The 16,027-nt window shown below is 51.3% G+C and overlaps 3 protein-coding genes across 7 annotated transcripts in view; 1 reads left to right on the top strand and 2 right to left on the bottom strand.

Moving 5' to 3' along the window:
- The window catches only part of GAPVD1 (GTPase activating protein and VPS9 domains 1), a 32,999-nt gene extending 24,768 nt beyond the window's left edge, over positions 1-8,231 (bottom strand). For 2 of the 5 annotated variants that reach the window (XM_068413776.1, XM_068413778.1), the window contains exons 1-3: positions 5,830-5,867; positions 5,620-5,658; positions 99-314 (exon numbers count right to left, since the gene is read on the bottom strand). In XM_068413776.1, coding sequence (XP_068269877.1) covers positions 99-283 — 185 coding nt within the window. In that variant the 5' untranslated portion in view covers positions 284-314; positions 5,620-5,658; positions 5,830-5,867. Of the gene's footprint in view, positions 1-98; positions 315-5,619; positions 5,659-5,829; positions 5,881-8,197 lie in introns of those variants that run through there. The other 3 variants (XM_068413779.1, XM_068413775.1, XM_068413774.1) reach the window with 3 other exon arrangements.
- A 222-nt stretch (positions 8,232-8,453) lies between these two features.
- HSPA5 (heat shock protein family A (Hsp70) member 5) lies at positions 8,454-12,692 on the top strand. Its single transcript, XM_068413804.1, has 9 exons — positions 8,454-8,510; positions 8,621-8,759; positions 8,948-9,179; positions 9,524-9,661; positions 9,921-10,033; positions 10,114-10,504; positions 10,824-11,061; positions 11,254-11,421; positions 11,807-12,692. Exons 2-9 carry the CDS (start codon positions 8,644-8,646, stop codon positions 12,364-12,366), a joined length of 1,956 nt encoding a protein of 651 aa, XP_068269905.1. The 5' UTR covers positions 8,454-8,510; positions 8,621-8,643; the 3' UTR covers positions 12,367-12,692.
- A 302-nt stretch (positions 12,693-12,994) lies between these two features.
- Positions 12,995-16,017, bottom strand: RABEPK (Rab9 effector protein with kelch motifs). The gene is made up of 7 exons (XM_068413992.1): positions 15,926-16,017; positions 15,690-15,838; positions 15,464-15,616; positions 15,172-15,333; positions 14,447-14,596; positions 14,116-14,265; positions 12,995-13,889 (listed from the first exon to the last, which is right to left on the bottom strand). Exons 1-7 carry the CDS (start codon positions 15,982-15,984, stop codon positions 13,633-13,635), a joined length of 1,080 nt encoding a protein of 359 aa, XP_068270093.1. The 5' UTR covers positions 15,985-16,017; the 3' UTR covers positions 12,995-13,632.
- Between the last annotated feature and the right edge of the window lie 10 nt (positions 16,018-16,027).

Genomic DNA, 16,027 nt, shown 5'->3' on the forward strand with positions numbered 1-16,027 from the left:
ATCCAGATACTAAGTGTGAAAAATCTGATGCATTTGCTGCAATTCACAGAAGTTTAGGAGCTTGTTCTCCCCAGGACCACTCCCACCCCCCAGGTCACCTTGTTATGATCAGTCTGTCCAAGTTAATCCTTTGCTGCTTGGAAATCCACGCTGTGCGGTATAGCTTTTCAGCTGTCTTCAAGACATCTGCATTGAGCCTTTGGATGAGTTGCTTTTCTGAGTTTACATACAGTCGCTCCTGCTTGAGGTGATGAGCCAGCGTGTGTATGTCCAGCTTCACCATCTTGGGCAGCCAGCGGGTTACACAGTACGCACTGAAAGGAAGGAAGGAAACCAAACAGGTGAATCCCAACAGTTCGGGAACAAGCTCTGTCAGCCCCAACGAAGCGATAAGCAGGCCATAAACTTACACTTACCAGTCAATACTGCTGGTATTTTCATGTTAGCAGATTAATATATTCTCTCAAATCCACAGCCCACCACTTAATGACTGAGTCACCCTTTCCTAATGCAAGGTTTCCTAACTGCCGATTCCAACAACCCCTGGTTATGTCAGCACGTCAGGGACACTTGCGCAGCAGCAAATGGTATTTTCACCTCACACTCATGAACTGAAGCAGTAATACAGTACAGCTGCACCACACCTCCAATACACAGGGTAAGAAACTGTTTGTTGCTTGGAGAGATGTGGCCCTTGCTACAGTTTAGGTGGCACAAGCTCAGGGAGATGAAGAGGAGTCCCCTTCCACCTCACTCTCTGGTAAACAGGCAAAAAGATTCATGCACTTACTACTTTGTCCTAAAACACGCCACATAAAAAGGTACTTGGGTATGGTTATCTCTGGCCTATCAAAGCAAACGCCCTCTCTCACCTATGCATAAGAAGCACCGAGCTCCCAATACTGGTCTTTTCTGTTAAAAAAAATTAAATAATATTACTAATTTTAATAAAATAATAAAACCAAGGAGTATCTGTACCCAGATAAGGCAGAAGGTGGAAATAAGTCTGGAGACTTTCTTCAACAGTAGAATTCATTCAGAAAAAATTCCTCAAATATTTCAATTCCGAAGAATATTTCTTTGGGCCACAATCCAAAAATGTTTTTTTAAAAGAGAGAAAAACTGAAACAACCGTAGGTTTTCATATCACATCAGGGACAAAAATCTACACAAACTACGGTTATGTCTCAATGTAACATCAGTTCTAACTACATAATTGGAAAACATCTTGGTTAACAGTTAGATAAACAAAGAGTTTCACACCATTCAAAACAAGTTCAAGGAGCTAATTCATCTAAAAATTAAGTCTATGGAAGAAAAAACACCAATTGCATTAATATTGAAGGGGTAGAATCACACAGCTCAGATCATGTTTCCATGCAATTCATGATTAACTGCTTTATGTCTTCTTCCCCAGCAGAACTAACAGCCATACTAGCTAATTTGGGAAGAAAAAGGGTTTGATCCAGATATAATCTGTAATAGCTATCTGTGAGATATATTGGTAACGGATATATGTGAGAGCTGTCAAGGGATCTGGTGATGAACCCTTCACAGCCAATGCTACAGTTAAGTGAAAAGCTTCCTTCCCACAACCTGTAGTGACTCCAGAGGAGCTGTGCTTCACAAGACCTTTCAGTTCATGCTTGAGAAACTACAAACAACGTACCGTGCACTGGCCTAATGCTCTCCTTCTAGTGTTTTAAAGGTCTGTGGTTCACTGCTCAGCACAGCAGGAGATGATCCTCTCTCAAGAATACAGATTAGCTCCCTAATTAGGCACAGGTTTTACATTTGTTGGGTTTTTCTCAGTGTGTGGAGAAAGCCTGACAACCAGGTGCACTGACAACCATCACTGCTCCTTGCGTGTGTGATTAAGTTCTTCCATCTATAGTTCTAACCTCACAACCAAAACCCTAGCAGAGACAAAAAGAGATGTGTCACAAGCCTTTATGCATAAAAAATTGCAATCTTATTATACCTGATGGTTTAAAAGTCATTCCTAGCAAATACAGACAATCATGTATATAAAGCTCTGAATAAAAAAAACAACAACCCACCAAACAAAACCTCAAAAACCCAAACAAAAAAACCCCAGCAACTCTAACCAGTGGTTACAGCTCATGCATCCAAAGATGAGATTAAGTAAGGAACTTCAAGGACACAGTAATTTAGATGTTTTTAACTAGGACAATCTCAGAGAAATGATTAGAAAAAGAAACACTGAAGTTACTGCCAAAGTTCTTTGAGAAACAAATAACAACTTCTTGCAACAAATGTATTTTTAGTCCCACAGTTTTAGGGCTCACAAGAAAAAGCAGGGTTAAATTGATACTGCCTGCAAACACAGTAGTAACTAGTTATTAGGCTAGGAGCTATTGGTATCAGACAGGAAAAAAAAGTTGCATCCATAAAAATATACATACACGAGATCTGCAGAACTCCCTTCTGTCTTTTCAGATGCTTTCCGCTGTGAGGCTGTACCTAAGAGTTACTCATAGTTTATCAAGCCTTAACAGTTTTAGTTGACGTTTTCCATTTTAAGGGGTCGGCCCACAGGCAGAAAGTTAGTCCAAGTGGTTCTCCTGCTTGAAAGCAAGTTTTGGGAAGCAATAGGGGACCCACGCAGGGTATCCCCTACGAACAGCCTGTTGACTTCGCCTGCGTTCCTGGGCCTCTGCCTTGCCAAATTTCAAAACGAGCTTCTATTTTTGTGTCACTCATTATAAACACATTTAACAGCAGACAAGCTGATTACATGCCTTCTGAGGCGTCTCATACACTTAGAAGTAAAGTCATTTCCCTCGCTGTTTCGCTCAATGTCTCTTTTTTTTTTTTGACTAGAGAAGATGTGTTCAGCATCAGGGATGGGCTAAGCACTCTGACAGCCTTCAGCCTCTGAGGACACCTTAAGTTTCTGGCAGAGATTTGAGAACACCAGAGATGTAAAGCAGGTAGTTTAATACGCACAAAACTTGCAACACAGTAAAGAGAACCCAAAAGCCCTACCTGAGCAAGATGCACACGCTATTACTCTCTTCCGACACGGATATTATTAACACAGCCTGTCTTGAAAGAAGAAACTACTGTACCACTAACACACCTACATGACACACGCTGCTCCCCTCCAAAAACCTCTTCCCTTTATGATCACCATGAAAAGACAACAGTTGCATTCTCTGACCTTCCCAGGCTACATAACATTCGCTCCACGCCAGCTTTCAGGACACGAGCTTTCGAAGCAATTAAGCCACAGTTACATATTTGGTAACACACCACAGAAGGCAGCACTAGGGCAGAGCGAGCGGCGGCAGCTTCAGCTGGTACTAATTCCAGAACGTTGTTTGTCAGATTACCTTTTGAGTTTCTCAAACTACCTTGAGTTTCTCAAACTACCCAGCACCGTACTTGAAATACCAGATGTCTGTACGTAATTGCATAAAGGAGACAGATTAGGAAATTTAGATATCCAACAGTCTGCTGTGGCTGAAGAAACAACAGATATTAAATAGCTCCTGCTACGTGCAAATTATTTTTCAATCCTGGCAATTTCATTTTGATACGAAAACATTTCAATTTTTTGTCAGCTACTTCAAGAATGCTCAGTAACCTCCTAAAAGCTGTGGCACGGTAACAGAAGCTTAGCAAAAGAATTCAAACAATTTCACTTCATGATGCTCCACCATATCAACAACAAAGATTGCGTGGCCCAACAGCATCTAAGATGTTTTGCCCTGCCATCAGCATGCCATAAATCTGTTCAGAACCCAAGACAATCCAGGCCTTTGATGAACGCAGGACACAGACTGCTTCCTACGTTTAAAAGTCCTGGAAAACGCCGCATTTGATCTTTGGGTACTGACCTCCAACTTACAAAGCACGTGGTTTTGTACTGTGGCATACAGGAACAAGCGACATCTCTGTTGAGTATTTCTGCAATTCAGTTGACAGCAAAGGGATTAAGCAGAGTAGTGAATACTGCTAGTACACCAGATTCTTCTTCCTCCTACAGCGTTTCCTGCTCAGGGTTATTTGCTCCTCCTGAGTCTCGCTACGCAAGACCCGACTTCCAAAGCAAGTTTGGGCAGATCTAATGTAGGCAGGGCAGGGCAAGGCAAAACTGAAATCACTGTCTGACTGAAAATAATTCCTAAGCAAGCTTGAATAGCTTCCATGCTAATTCACCCCAGAGGAAGTACCTCTTTCTTCATTAATATTTATAGTAATAACTAACAAGCCTTATTTCTTTCTATAAGCTAGCAGCCTGTCTCCCAAAGTTGAGCTAAAAACAATCCATTTTTCAGTAGGATAGTGCACCATGACCGAGGAGTTACCTGCTGAACTCTCACATTACAACACGCACCATCTCAAAACACGCGTACAACACGCAAAATGCATTTCAGTTTGCTACAGTTCAACTACCTTATCAATATTAATAAGAAACTCATACCTCGAGATCGTTTCTGCCCAGCGGCTGCTCTGCAGCTAGCACTGAACATACTACCTACCCAGTAAGATTTATGAGCAAGGAGCACCTCATTTCTCACGCCCCTTAAGAGAACCTGTCAGTAATGCACAGGATCAGCTGGCTACTAAATTATCTATTATAGTATTACCGTGCTGCATAAAATCAACAGAAGCATATAACCATGGCAAAATCTACTGCAGTTGTTCATGATGCTAGAAAGAGGAGTTCTCCTTACGTAAGGAGTCACACTAACAAACTTTGAGTCAGAAGAAGTGCAGAACTCGAAGCCGCTCAACCTGCTCCCAGCGCCTTCTCTCGAGACTAGCCCCCTTCCTCAGCGTGAGGCATCCCATCTGCGGTCCACCATGAAGGGTAACTGCTAGTAAGGAGAGAGTATATTCTCCAGGACCTGACAAATCTCACACCAAAACCCTCGTGTGGAGTATCTTAAATATTTTGGAACCCTCCACGGCAGCCGCAGTTTAGAGGTCCGTTTCCGACAACCACCATCCTGCTGCTTTTACAGAGGTGCAGTATTTCAGATTTCACGTACTGTCCGTGCCACTCCCCCCTCCATCATCTTCAAGTTGCAGCTTCTACTTGCGAGCCGACTGCCTGGCTCACAAAAATAGCGAGCTACCTATCAGTAAGTGCAGTGTCACATGCTCGGTTTGGGAGCTCGGTCGTAACGGCGCTCCCTCCGGAGCACAGTACCGTGACTTTGCAAGAAAAAAATACATACTCACTTGATCAAGTTCTTTAGCATTAAAGGTCTATTAGTAACAAAAAAGGGAAGTCACGATACTCGTCAAGTTACAAGTTCTGAACACGAAAGCCGTGCAGCAGGGAAGCACGGCCACGCCGGGCCGCCCCCAGCCACTCGCCGCCCGGTCCCGTGGCGGCCGGGCGCGGGGAGGGCCCCGGCCACGGGCTGCAGAACCGCAAGCGCTACCGGTTCCCAGACACCAACATGGCAGGTGGGGCTGGCTCCGGCGGGGGGGAAAGGGCACACAGAAACACTCGGGGAATCTCACAGCCAACTTCGCCCGGTGCCCCCCGCCGCTCGCAGGGCACCAGCCTTCCCCCCCCGCAGACGGCTCCGCACAAACCCCCCTCCCGCAGTCACACAGATCCAAACCCAGCTCACGCACCCACGGCTCGCTCCCCCGCCGCGCCGCCCACTCGCTTCCCTGGAAAAAAAAAAACACCAAAAGGTTTTGTCAGGCCCCGGGGCCGGCGCGGCCTCGCCTTCCTCCCCCCACCCCAGCGCTCCTCCTCCTCACAGCAGCACGGGGAGCGGGGGGAGCCGAAGCGGCGCTGCGGAGGAAGAGGGGACAGGGGGGTACAAGCGTGTCCCTCACCCGGCCAGCGCCCCGGCTCCGCTGCCGCCTCCCGGTCCGCCGCCGCGGCCCCGAGCAGGCGCGGCACTGCGCAGGCGGCGGGCGGGAACGGCGACCGCGCTCCTGGGACTTGTAGTCCCTCGGCCGGGCGTGGGCGGAGGGGGGCGGCGGCGGAGCGGAGCCCACGCCCTCCCCCTCACAGAGACGGGTCTCCCCGGAGCCTCCCCCACAGCCCCAGCTCGCCCAGCCCGTCTTCACAGACCATCTTCGCGGCCTGCTCTGGACTCGCTCCAACAGCCCCATGTCCTTAAGCTGGGGGCAGAATCCCCCCCTCGCCCTGCTGGCCACACTGCTGGGGATGCAGCCCAGGACACGGGTGGCTTTCTGGGCTGCCAGCGCACGGTGCCGGCTCATGGTGAGCTTCTCGTCACCCATCACCCCAAGTCCTTCTCCTCAGGGCTGCTCTCCATCCATTCTCCGCCCAGCCTGGATTTGCGCTTGGGATTGCCCCGACCCACGTGCAGGACCTCGCGCTTGGTCCCTTCCAACCCAAACCATTCCGTGATTCTATGGTGATTTCAGTGGGAAAGAGACACCTCCTGAGCCACCACAGCTGCCTGCTTCTTACCTCCAAGTTATCTGCAAAGCCCTTCCCAAGAGGCCACTCAACAGCCAAATGTTTACACTTCGTATCTTTCGCTCTCCAAAACATTGTCTACGTGTGCCTGTTTCTCAGCTGACACAGTTAATGCCCTGAATTCTCTTCTCTGTCTTATGTAACTGAATTTTTAATATGCAAATAACATTTTAAAAAAAAACTATGGCAAACTGAAATATAACAAAAAATATTCATCACACCCAAACACACGAGACACCAGCAAACTGCGAGGTCGGGTACCACCGCGCCGGCTGTCACGCTGCATTCCCAACAGGAACGCAGAACACCGGCTGTGCCCACCACGGCGCTGCCCCGAGAGAGCTGAGGAAAGTGAGCCCAGGGCCTAGAGGTATGAAACTGCCCCGTCCCCTGCCCTGTCTGCACAAGGTGTCCTGAGAAGAAACAAAATGCTGACGTTATTTACAGATCTCAGGACACACAGCTATACTAGGAGATAATTATCTTCCAAGGACTAAGCTCAATAATTTGCATCAGGCACCTCAGGATTTTTAAAAGGAGAAAGTCAAGTGAATGGGAATAAAATGGAGATATAAATCAATAAAAAAAAAAAACAAAACCACAAACAGATATAAGGGATGCAAAACATACTTCAAAATAGAAAGAACAGCGTCAAGACCCAAATGGCATTTCCAGATGCACATTGAGCAACAACAAAGTCTTTTGACAATGTCTCTTTCATAATCGTAAGAAATCCAGGCAGCTGGGCCAGGCCCTGCTGGTTCCAGAGGTAACTTTTAAAGTCATTTACGCTCACAGAATGCTGCCTGAACACAGCAGTGTCTCTATCTATTTGTAACCACCTTTTTTACACTATAATTACCAGAAATTATTTTCATTAAGATTTCAGACCTGATATCATCCAAAGGTGAATGAACAACTTTTAATTCTTCATCTTATGTCACTCTTCAATCACTCAATTTTCATTTGGAGTACTGTAATGTAACTTTTGCTTTAAAATGTGATTTTAAATATAAGCGGGTAGATCACATACATATGCACGATCTGCAGTGGTGTAAGCCAACGGATGGCAGAGCTGCAGCCAGGCCTGTTACCGCCATAACGCAGGGGTGCCCTGGGTGGATCTGCACTCCGAAGGGCTGCGCCTTCACCTTCCTGTGGAGTTTCCCATCCCAAGAAGCCAAGGGGCTGATGTAACACCATGTGGTGGGTTACACCTGGGTGAGGATGTGGTGACTCAGTGTCCAGACATCATGGTTCAGAAGGTGGCAAGTGCTGTCCTCGAGGGACCTGCGGGCTCTCTGCCTGGGCCGCTGCGAAGCACAGCACGCCTGCCCAGGGACTGGCCCCGATGGGGTCCGCACCCCGCGGCGCACGCAGAGAACCCTGCGCTCCTCGGGGCTGGCCGCCCATGTTGTCACCTTGTCCCCAGCGCTTCCGCGGCTGCTCAGGGACGGGCTAACGGTGTGTGCCCGCGGGCGCAGGAGGCCCTGCTGGGCCAGGCCCTGCTCGCCTGCGGAGGGATGTGTCCACCCAGCCAGGCCAGGGCCAGGCCCCTGCCTCACCCCACCTCCCCCACGGGGTCCCGGCGGCCCCGGGGGCGACGCCAGGGCCGGGGGCGCTGCGGGGGGCGCCGCCAGTGCGGGCACCGGGGCTGACCGCCGCCATGGCGGGCTCCGGCCCACCGGGGCCGGTAACCATGGAAACTTCCAGAACGTGTCCCCCCCCCACCCGTCCCCTACGCGGCCTCACCGTGACGGCCGCCCCCAGCCAATGGGCTCCCTCCGCTTGGCTCACGCTTCTCTGTTGATAGGTCCGCGACGCCGGCGGGGTGAGCCAATGGGGTGGCGGGACAGGGGCGCGCCAGGCGTGTCAGAGGGACCGCCCGATGCTCGCCAATCCAGGCAGGCCAGCTTAGTAGCAGCCAACCAATGGGGCGGCTCCAGCGAGGGCTCCGCAGCCAATGGCGAGCCTCCACGAAGGAGTAACAGAAGGTATATAAGGGCGGGCGGCGCGGCCTGGGCGCTCAGCGGCAGTTGGGGGCGCGGCGGTTCCGGTGCTGACGGTAAGGGCGGCGGCGCGGGCCTGCAGCGGGGCCGGGGGGGCGAGTGGGGGCGGCGCTGCTGCGGCCGCGCACGTGGCGCCTCCATTTTGTGACCGGCGGCCTCTCGGCAGGGCGGCGCGGGCGAGCGGTCGGCATGAGGCACCTTCTGTTGGCGCTGCTGCTGCTGGGCGCCGCGCGGGCGGACGATGAGGAGAAGAAGGAGGACGTGGGCACGGTGGTGGGCATCGACCTCGGCACCACCTACTCCTGGTGCGTTGGGAGCGGGCCCGGGGCGGGCGAAGCGGCTGGGCCCACGGGTGGGGGGGGCGGTTGGGCCGCTGGACCCACGGGGAGCGCTGGGCCGCCGGGCAGGGGGGGCGATGCGGGCTGTGGGGCCCGGGGAGGGCGGAAGGGGGGTGCAGGCCCCAGCGCCGCCTGACGATTCCGTTACCCTGCAGCGTGGGCGTCTTCAAGAATGGCCGCGTGGAAATCATCGCCAACGACCAGGGGAACCGCATCACGCCGTCCTATGTGGCGTTCACGCCCGAGGGGGAGCGCTTGATCGGGGACGCTGCCAAGAACCAGCTTACATCCAACCCCGAGAACACCGTGTTTGATGCCAAGCGGCTCATCGGCCGCACCTGGAACGACCCTTCCGTGCAGCAGGACATCAAGTACCTGCCGTTCAAGGTGCGCCCCGAAAGCAGAGGGGTGGATGGTGGGAGGGGGGCCTCCGTGTCCGGTCAGAAGAGTGGGCTGTGGGTGCTGCCTGCCTTCCTCTTGCCTGACAAAGGCGAGGCTGCTGAATCATGGCCCCCTTTTGAGCAACGCTGCAGTTCCTTAGCTGCTCTGAGAGGACTGGGGTGTAGTGATGTGTCTACAGCGTACAGACCCTAGTTCCTTGTGTTAGCTGCCATTCAAATTCTGTCTGTTACAGAGGCTTTGCTTAATCTTAAGAGAGAAAGAAACACTTAAACAAGTGGGAATAATTATATGAACTGGTGGAATAGGACAGCATATGTTGTTCTTTTCAGGTTATTGAAAAGAAAGCCAAGCCCCATATTCAAGTTGATGTTGGAGGTGGACAGACAAAAACATTTGCCCCTGAAGAAATTTCTGCTATGGTGCTGACAAAGATGAAGGAAACTGCAGAGGCTTACTTGGGGAAGAAAGTAAGTTCATGAGTGCTACTAATAAGAACCTAAAGCAGCAATTTTACAAAATGAGAGATGGGTGGGCTGAATCTGTGAACTAACCTTGGGATCCTAAACTGCTCAGTGCTGCTGCCCCTTGGGCGGCTCAGCTGATGGTGGTGTTTATCTCTCTTTAGAGAACAACGGGGTACTTGTTGTCAGCGTTGCTGTGGTTATTTACAAGCTATGTGCTTTCCTGTCATTTCTATAAGGAAATTGTCTCTTGCTCCTTGCTCAGGTTACACACGCTGTTGTTACTGTGCCAGCCTACTTCAATGATGCTCAGCGTCAGGCTACAAAAGATGCCGGTACTATTGCAGGGTTGAACGTCATGCGAATCATCAACGAGCCGTAAGTACCCTCACCTCTACCCTGCCTGCTGGGGATGGGGTGGCAGTCCCAGATCTCTGACCAGGCCGTTCCCTGTGCAGAACGGCTGCTGCCATTGCTTATGGATTGGACAAGAGAGAGGGCGAGAAGAACATCCTTGTGTTTGACTTGGGTGGTGGAACTTTCGATGTCTCCCTCCTCACAATCGACAATGGAGTCTTTGAAGTTGTGGCTACTAATGGTGACACTCACCTGGGTGGAGAAGACTTTGACCAGCGTGTTATGGAACACTTCATCAAACTGTACAAGAAGAAAACTGGAAAAGATGTCAGGAAGGACAACAGAGCTGTGCAGAAGTTAAGGCGGGAGGTGGAGAAAGCAAAGCGAGCCTTGTCATCTCAGCACCAGGCTAGAATTGAAATAGAATCCTTCTTTGAGGGAGAGGATTTCTCAGAGACACTTACTCGAGCCAAGTTTGAGGAGCTGAACATGGTAAGTTCAGAAGGTAAAGTTACGTTGCCTCAGCTGTGGATTGGAGACCTGTCAGTGTGCAATATTTCATGCTGTGACATTGCACTTTGGAGTATAAATAACTTCCTGCTTGCACTAAAAAGCGGGCACCTGCTCCTTGCCGTGGTGGCTGGGGCTGTGTGGATGTTAATGACAGCTGAAGTATCACCAAAGCTGGTCCTAAGCCAGTTGATGTTTCTCCTCTCTAGTGGTTGTCCTTTGTCCCCTAAGGCCACATAATGGGGGGGGTGGGCACGTGGGAATAGAGTCTTACAGTCCTGTTTGGTTTTTGTCTCCTTAGGACCTCTTCCGTTCCACTATGAAGCCTGTTCAGAAAGTTCTGGAGGATTCTGACCTAAAGAAGTCTGATATTGATGAGATTGTTCTTGTGGGTGGCTCTACTCGCATCCCCAAAATACAGCAACTAGTTAAAGAGTTCTTCAATGGGAAGGAGCCTTCTCGTGGCATTAACCCAGACGAGGCCGTAGCCTACGGTGCAGCTGTCCAGGCTGGCGTTCTCTCTGGGGACCAAGATACAGGTAATGAGACCTTCACTCTCTTCAAGAGAGCGCTGACTGAACAGTGGGCATCACTTATGACAGATGTAGTAGGACTCCTTTTCCAGTCCTGACGTTCTGTGCCTCTGAGGGCTCAGGATCCTGTTTGCAGTGATGAGATGTTGTTCCTTTCAGGCTGAAGTCATGTGAGTCTTAACCCTTGATCTGTTGCAGGTGACTTGGTGTTGCTTGATGTCTGTCCTCTGACACTTGGCATCGAGACCGTTGGAGGTGTGATGACTAAACTCATCCCAAGAAACACTGTTGTTCCCACAAAGAAGTCTCAGATCTTCTCCACAGCTTCTGACAATCAGCCAACTGTGACAATCAAGGTCTATGAAGGTGAGTGTCCCCTGTGGTGGGCCATGTTGACAGCTGGGATCTGTCTGTAGGATGTTGGTGCTTGCTGCTGCCTTACCACAAAGGCTGCAGATACTTCTAGATTGGTTATGGGTATCTCCTTACGGAGAAGAGCTTGGTAACAGTGTTGGTGCTCTGATGCTGCTCTGATCAGGCTTCTTGACCTGCATCAAAAGCTGTTACTATTTTTTTTTTTCTCTCAAATGTGTCTGTCTGTGGTTCTGTTCTGCAGAGCTCTGCAGAGTAGGAAGTATCTAGACAGATGTCGGGTTGAAATGAAAACCTTGCCTTTAAAAAGTGTGTAGTTTGTGTTCTCATAAAGTACAAACCACAGCTGGGAAAGAAACTATCTAATTGTGTCTTCCAGGTGAGCGTCCCCTCACCAAGGATAACCATCTTCTGGGAACGTTTGATCTCACTGGAATCCCTCCTGCCCCTCGTGGTGTCCCCCAGATCGAAGTGACCTTTGAAATAGATGTGAACGGAATCCTCCGTGTCACAGCTGAGGACAAGGGCACTGGGAACAAGAACAAGATCACAATCACAAATGACCAGAATCGGCTGACGCCAGAGGAGATTGAGAGGATGGTTAATGATGCTGAGAAGTTTGCAGAGGAAGACAAGAAGCTCAAAGAACGCATTGATGCCCGGAACGAGCTGGAAAGCTATGCCTATTCTCTGAAAAACCAGATTGGGGACAAAGAGAAGCTGGGTGGAAAGCTGTCATCTGAAGACAAGGAAACAATCGAGAAAGTGGTAGAGGAAAAGATTGAGTGGCTGGAGAGCCATCAGGATGCAGACATTGAAGACTTCAAAGCAAAAAAGAAGGAGCTGGAGGAAGTTGTTCAGCCAATCGTTAGCAAGCTCTACGGCAGCGCGGGCCCTCCCCCGGGTGAAGAGGAAGCAGGAGAGAAGGACGAGTTGTAGATACGGGCATCTGCGGATGTCGTGTGTGTATATATTGGACTCAAGAACACTTGTTTAAAATATCGAACTCTTAACTTGGAATGTACCTTTGGATCTTCACTTGTGAGTGGAGCTGGAACCGCTAGCCCGAAGTGGCTCTACACTGCTTTTCGTTAGCAGTTGCTTGATGTCTGGGGAGGGAAGGGGAGCAGGGGGGGAGTGTAAATGCACAATGGGGTTAGAAGTATTGGCAGCAGAAGCGTTCTATTTAACAGCTCGGTCATGTGAATTTGGTGTAGAACTTTTCTACCTGAAGTGACCACAATAAATTTGTTATTTACACCGGGCTCTGTCGTAGCCTGTGTTTTCTGTTACCTCCTTACAGCAGCTCCTTCTGACCCGTGTGTGGATGATGCCTCAGCGGTGAGATCGCAGCCCTTCGCGTCAGCCTTCCATGGGATCGTGTGAACTGTCACCGTGCTGACACCCCCTCCAGGGCTCTGCCTTTGGGCTGCTGGGGGTGGTCTCGTGTGCAGCTTCACTACAGCTTGTGCATCTCTGGCTGGAGAGGCAGGTTAGTGAGCAGAGCTGCAGCAGAGCTCTGATGCTGCAACCTTAAATGCAAAGCATGTGAGGGAGAGGAGACAGATTTAACTACAACTCCCTGCAGTATTAAAACTTCAGGAGCTTTATTAGTCTCACATGAGACAACACACCACTTTTTCTGAAGACTGAAACAAGTCTACATCTAATACATTTTCTTTTTAAAAAAAAAAAAGCCTCATTGGAACTTGGTCTTTTTATTTGACCATGATCCTTGCCTGATCCAGGGGATTAGAGAAGAAATTGAACTGAGAACAGAAGGAGCTTTTGTGGTGCCTGCTCTAATACCTCCTTAAAACCACTCAGCGCTTTACATTTTCCCTAGCATGGGGACAATTTTTTTCTGGTTTTCATTCACTCATTCTCAAAATAGTAAAAGCTAAAACTCAAACCATCCCCCCACAAACCTTTGTTTCCAGCAAAGCCTGTGGCTTTGCAGAGAGGTGTTTGTTCCCCTGGAAAGCAGCCCCCAGTCAAGGGACAGACGCTGACGCCGCTCTGCAGCTGCTGCCTGCCTGGGGGAATGCTGTACCTGCTGTGAGCAGGGCTGCGTACAGAGACAGCACCTCTGCCTCAGGGGTGTGTTAGCTCAGGGCTGTCCAGTTGAGGGCAAGAATTTTATTGGAAAGAACTAACTTAATCTCAGGGGACTATAAAAACAGCCTAGAAAAGGCTGGGGCCGTGCTACTCAACCAGGCTCACGAGGCAGTCCCTGTACATTTCCCCCTGGGTGTCCATCCCACCAAACACCAACAGCAGATGCATGACTGTGCCTTCAGCGCCTCCATCCTCCTCTTGGCTCCTTGGGGGGGGTCCAGCCATGTCGCCCGCTGACTCAGCCGACTCCTTCCCAGCCCTCCAGGGAACAACACACATGGCGTGGTCCAGTCTCCCAGCGGGCAGAGGGGAATCAAACTGTAGGAGTGTCCACTGCTGCTTCTCTGCGGTGCAAACATACACATTTGTGTCTTTAAATATAGCTCCACAGACTCCAAAAGCCCCCTGGGACAGCGGCGTCGTTAACTAGATGAGTTCTCAACATTAGAGCATTCAGTCTTGTACCAGTGTAACTCCAGTGCAATGACACTGACTGCCAGGGGGACGCAGCCCAGGAACCAAGGGGGTAATACTGACATTTACTGTGGCACAGCTGAGAGGTCTCCCTACCTGTGTGATACTTGTATGTAGTATCTAGTGTTCCCTCTGGACCTATTCCACCAAAAATGTACAAGTGGTCTTTAAACACAGCTGAGGAGTGGGATGCCCGTCCTCCCGGCACGTCACCAGTGGCTGGTATCTTAACCCATCTCATGTCATCTGTTGGAGAAAAAGAACACGTCTGTGGTTATGCATTATAAAAAAACCAGCAAGTTTTGTTGTTTTAATCAAATAGGGTAATATTTTAAGCACTCAAGACTGATCTTTTAGAGAAAAGGTCCCCCAAAATCAAAACACATCACACCAGCTATTTCTCTGCGGGACCTACATCCATACTTACTTATATCAACGTAGAACAGATCATTGTAAAAAGTATCTCCAGCTAAACCTCCGTGGATGAAGAGTTTGGTCCCAACTGCAACCACAACATGTCCGTGCCGAGGAGAGGGGGGATCACCGTGAGTGTCTGGCTGGGACCAGGTCAAGGTGGCTAAAAACGGGAGTACAATGCGTTAGGAAGAAAACTCTGGAAGCTCTGCAAACCAGTGACCCCAGAGCCGTGCTGAGGCTTCCTAAGGAAGTGCCTCCAGTGGAGCCAGGGAAGAGTTAATGCCATATTATAAAGTGCAGGCACCCTCTGATGGAGCTCGGTGTGCTGCTTGGGTCACCCAGCAGCAGGAAAGGTTAATTCAAACTGGAAAGCAAACCCTTTCTGGCGCACCCAGGGCTGTAAGCACGAACGGGACAGCTCCGACAGGACAGGAGCAGCACAGGACGATGTCCCCACGCAAAGGAATCAGCTGTTGGGCAAACGTGACAAACCACTCCCACAGCGTTTCTCACCCCAGAGCTTTACACTGCCGTTTTGGCCCAAATTCCCAGTGACTACACGAAGGTAAGCGCACATTAACAGCAAGAAACCTCCACCCGTCCGTTTAAACATGTAGCCAAAGCAGGGGCCCGACGTTTCCATGTCCTGGATTGAACCTGAACCGCAGACTTCCCGCTCAGCAGAGGATGGGCTCCACTGTTCAGCATAACGGCCCTTTACGTGTCCAGAGGTACCTGTGTCAAACACGTGAAGCTGCTGGTCTTTAACCGGTTCTGCTCCTTTATCTCCCCCTCCGAACACGTACAGACGGTCTCCCACAGCTGCTGAGGAGGTGTGAAACGTCCTCGGCTGCGGCTGAACACCCCTCACTTCAGGACTCTCCCAGGTTCCTATTTCTAATTAAGACATTTGATTAACAAAGGAATCAACTTGGTAACAGCAAACACACTCCGCTCCCCCTCCCAAGTGACAGCCGCCGTGCAGGAGCCTGGCAGCGGCCGGCACGCCGGGTCCTCGGGCACTCACCCAGGTCCAGCACCTGGACGCAGCTCCGGTTCCCCGCCGGGTGGGCGCCGCCGAAGACCCAGAGGCGCGGGGGGCCGGCGGCGGGCAGGAAGGTGGCGTGCTCGTAGCGCGGCCGCAGCCCGCTCCAGCCTGCCGCGACCCAGCGGTGCGCGCCTGCGGGCGGAGGAGAGCGCGGTCGGCAGCGGTCCGGTGGCCCCACGCCCGCCCTGCCCGGCCCGGCCCTCACCCAGCTCCACGAAGTGGGCGTCCGCGAAGGCTCCGGCGGGGTCGGCGCCGCCCAGGACGAGGACGCGGCCGGGGCCGCCGCCCGGCAGGAAGAGGCAGCCATGGCCCACGCGCCCGCGGGGCCGGTCACCGCGCAGCGACAGCCGGTACCTGCGGGAAGCGAGGGGCAGCGTTCAGCCGCACCGGGCCGGGCCAGGCCAGGCCGGGCCGGGCCGGCGGTGCCCCCGCCCCGCTCACCACTTGCGCGGCTGCGGGCGGCGCCCCGGCTCCAGCAGCGGCAGCACCCGCGGCCCCATGGTCGGGCCGGGCCGCTCGGCACCCACCGGAGCGCGGCCCCCG

Source organism: Nyctibius grandis, chromosome 16 (assembly GCF_013368605.1).
Source record: "Nyctibius grandis isolate bNycGra1 chromosome 16, bNycGra1.pri, whole genome shotgun sequence".
Lineage (NCBI taxonomy): Eukaryota > Metazoa > Chordata > Aves > Nyctibiiformes > Nyctibiidae > Nyctibius > Nyctibius grandis.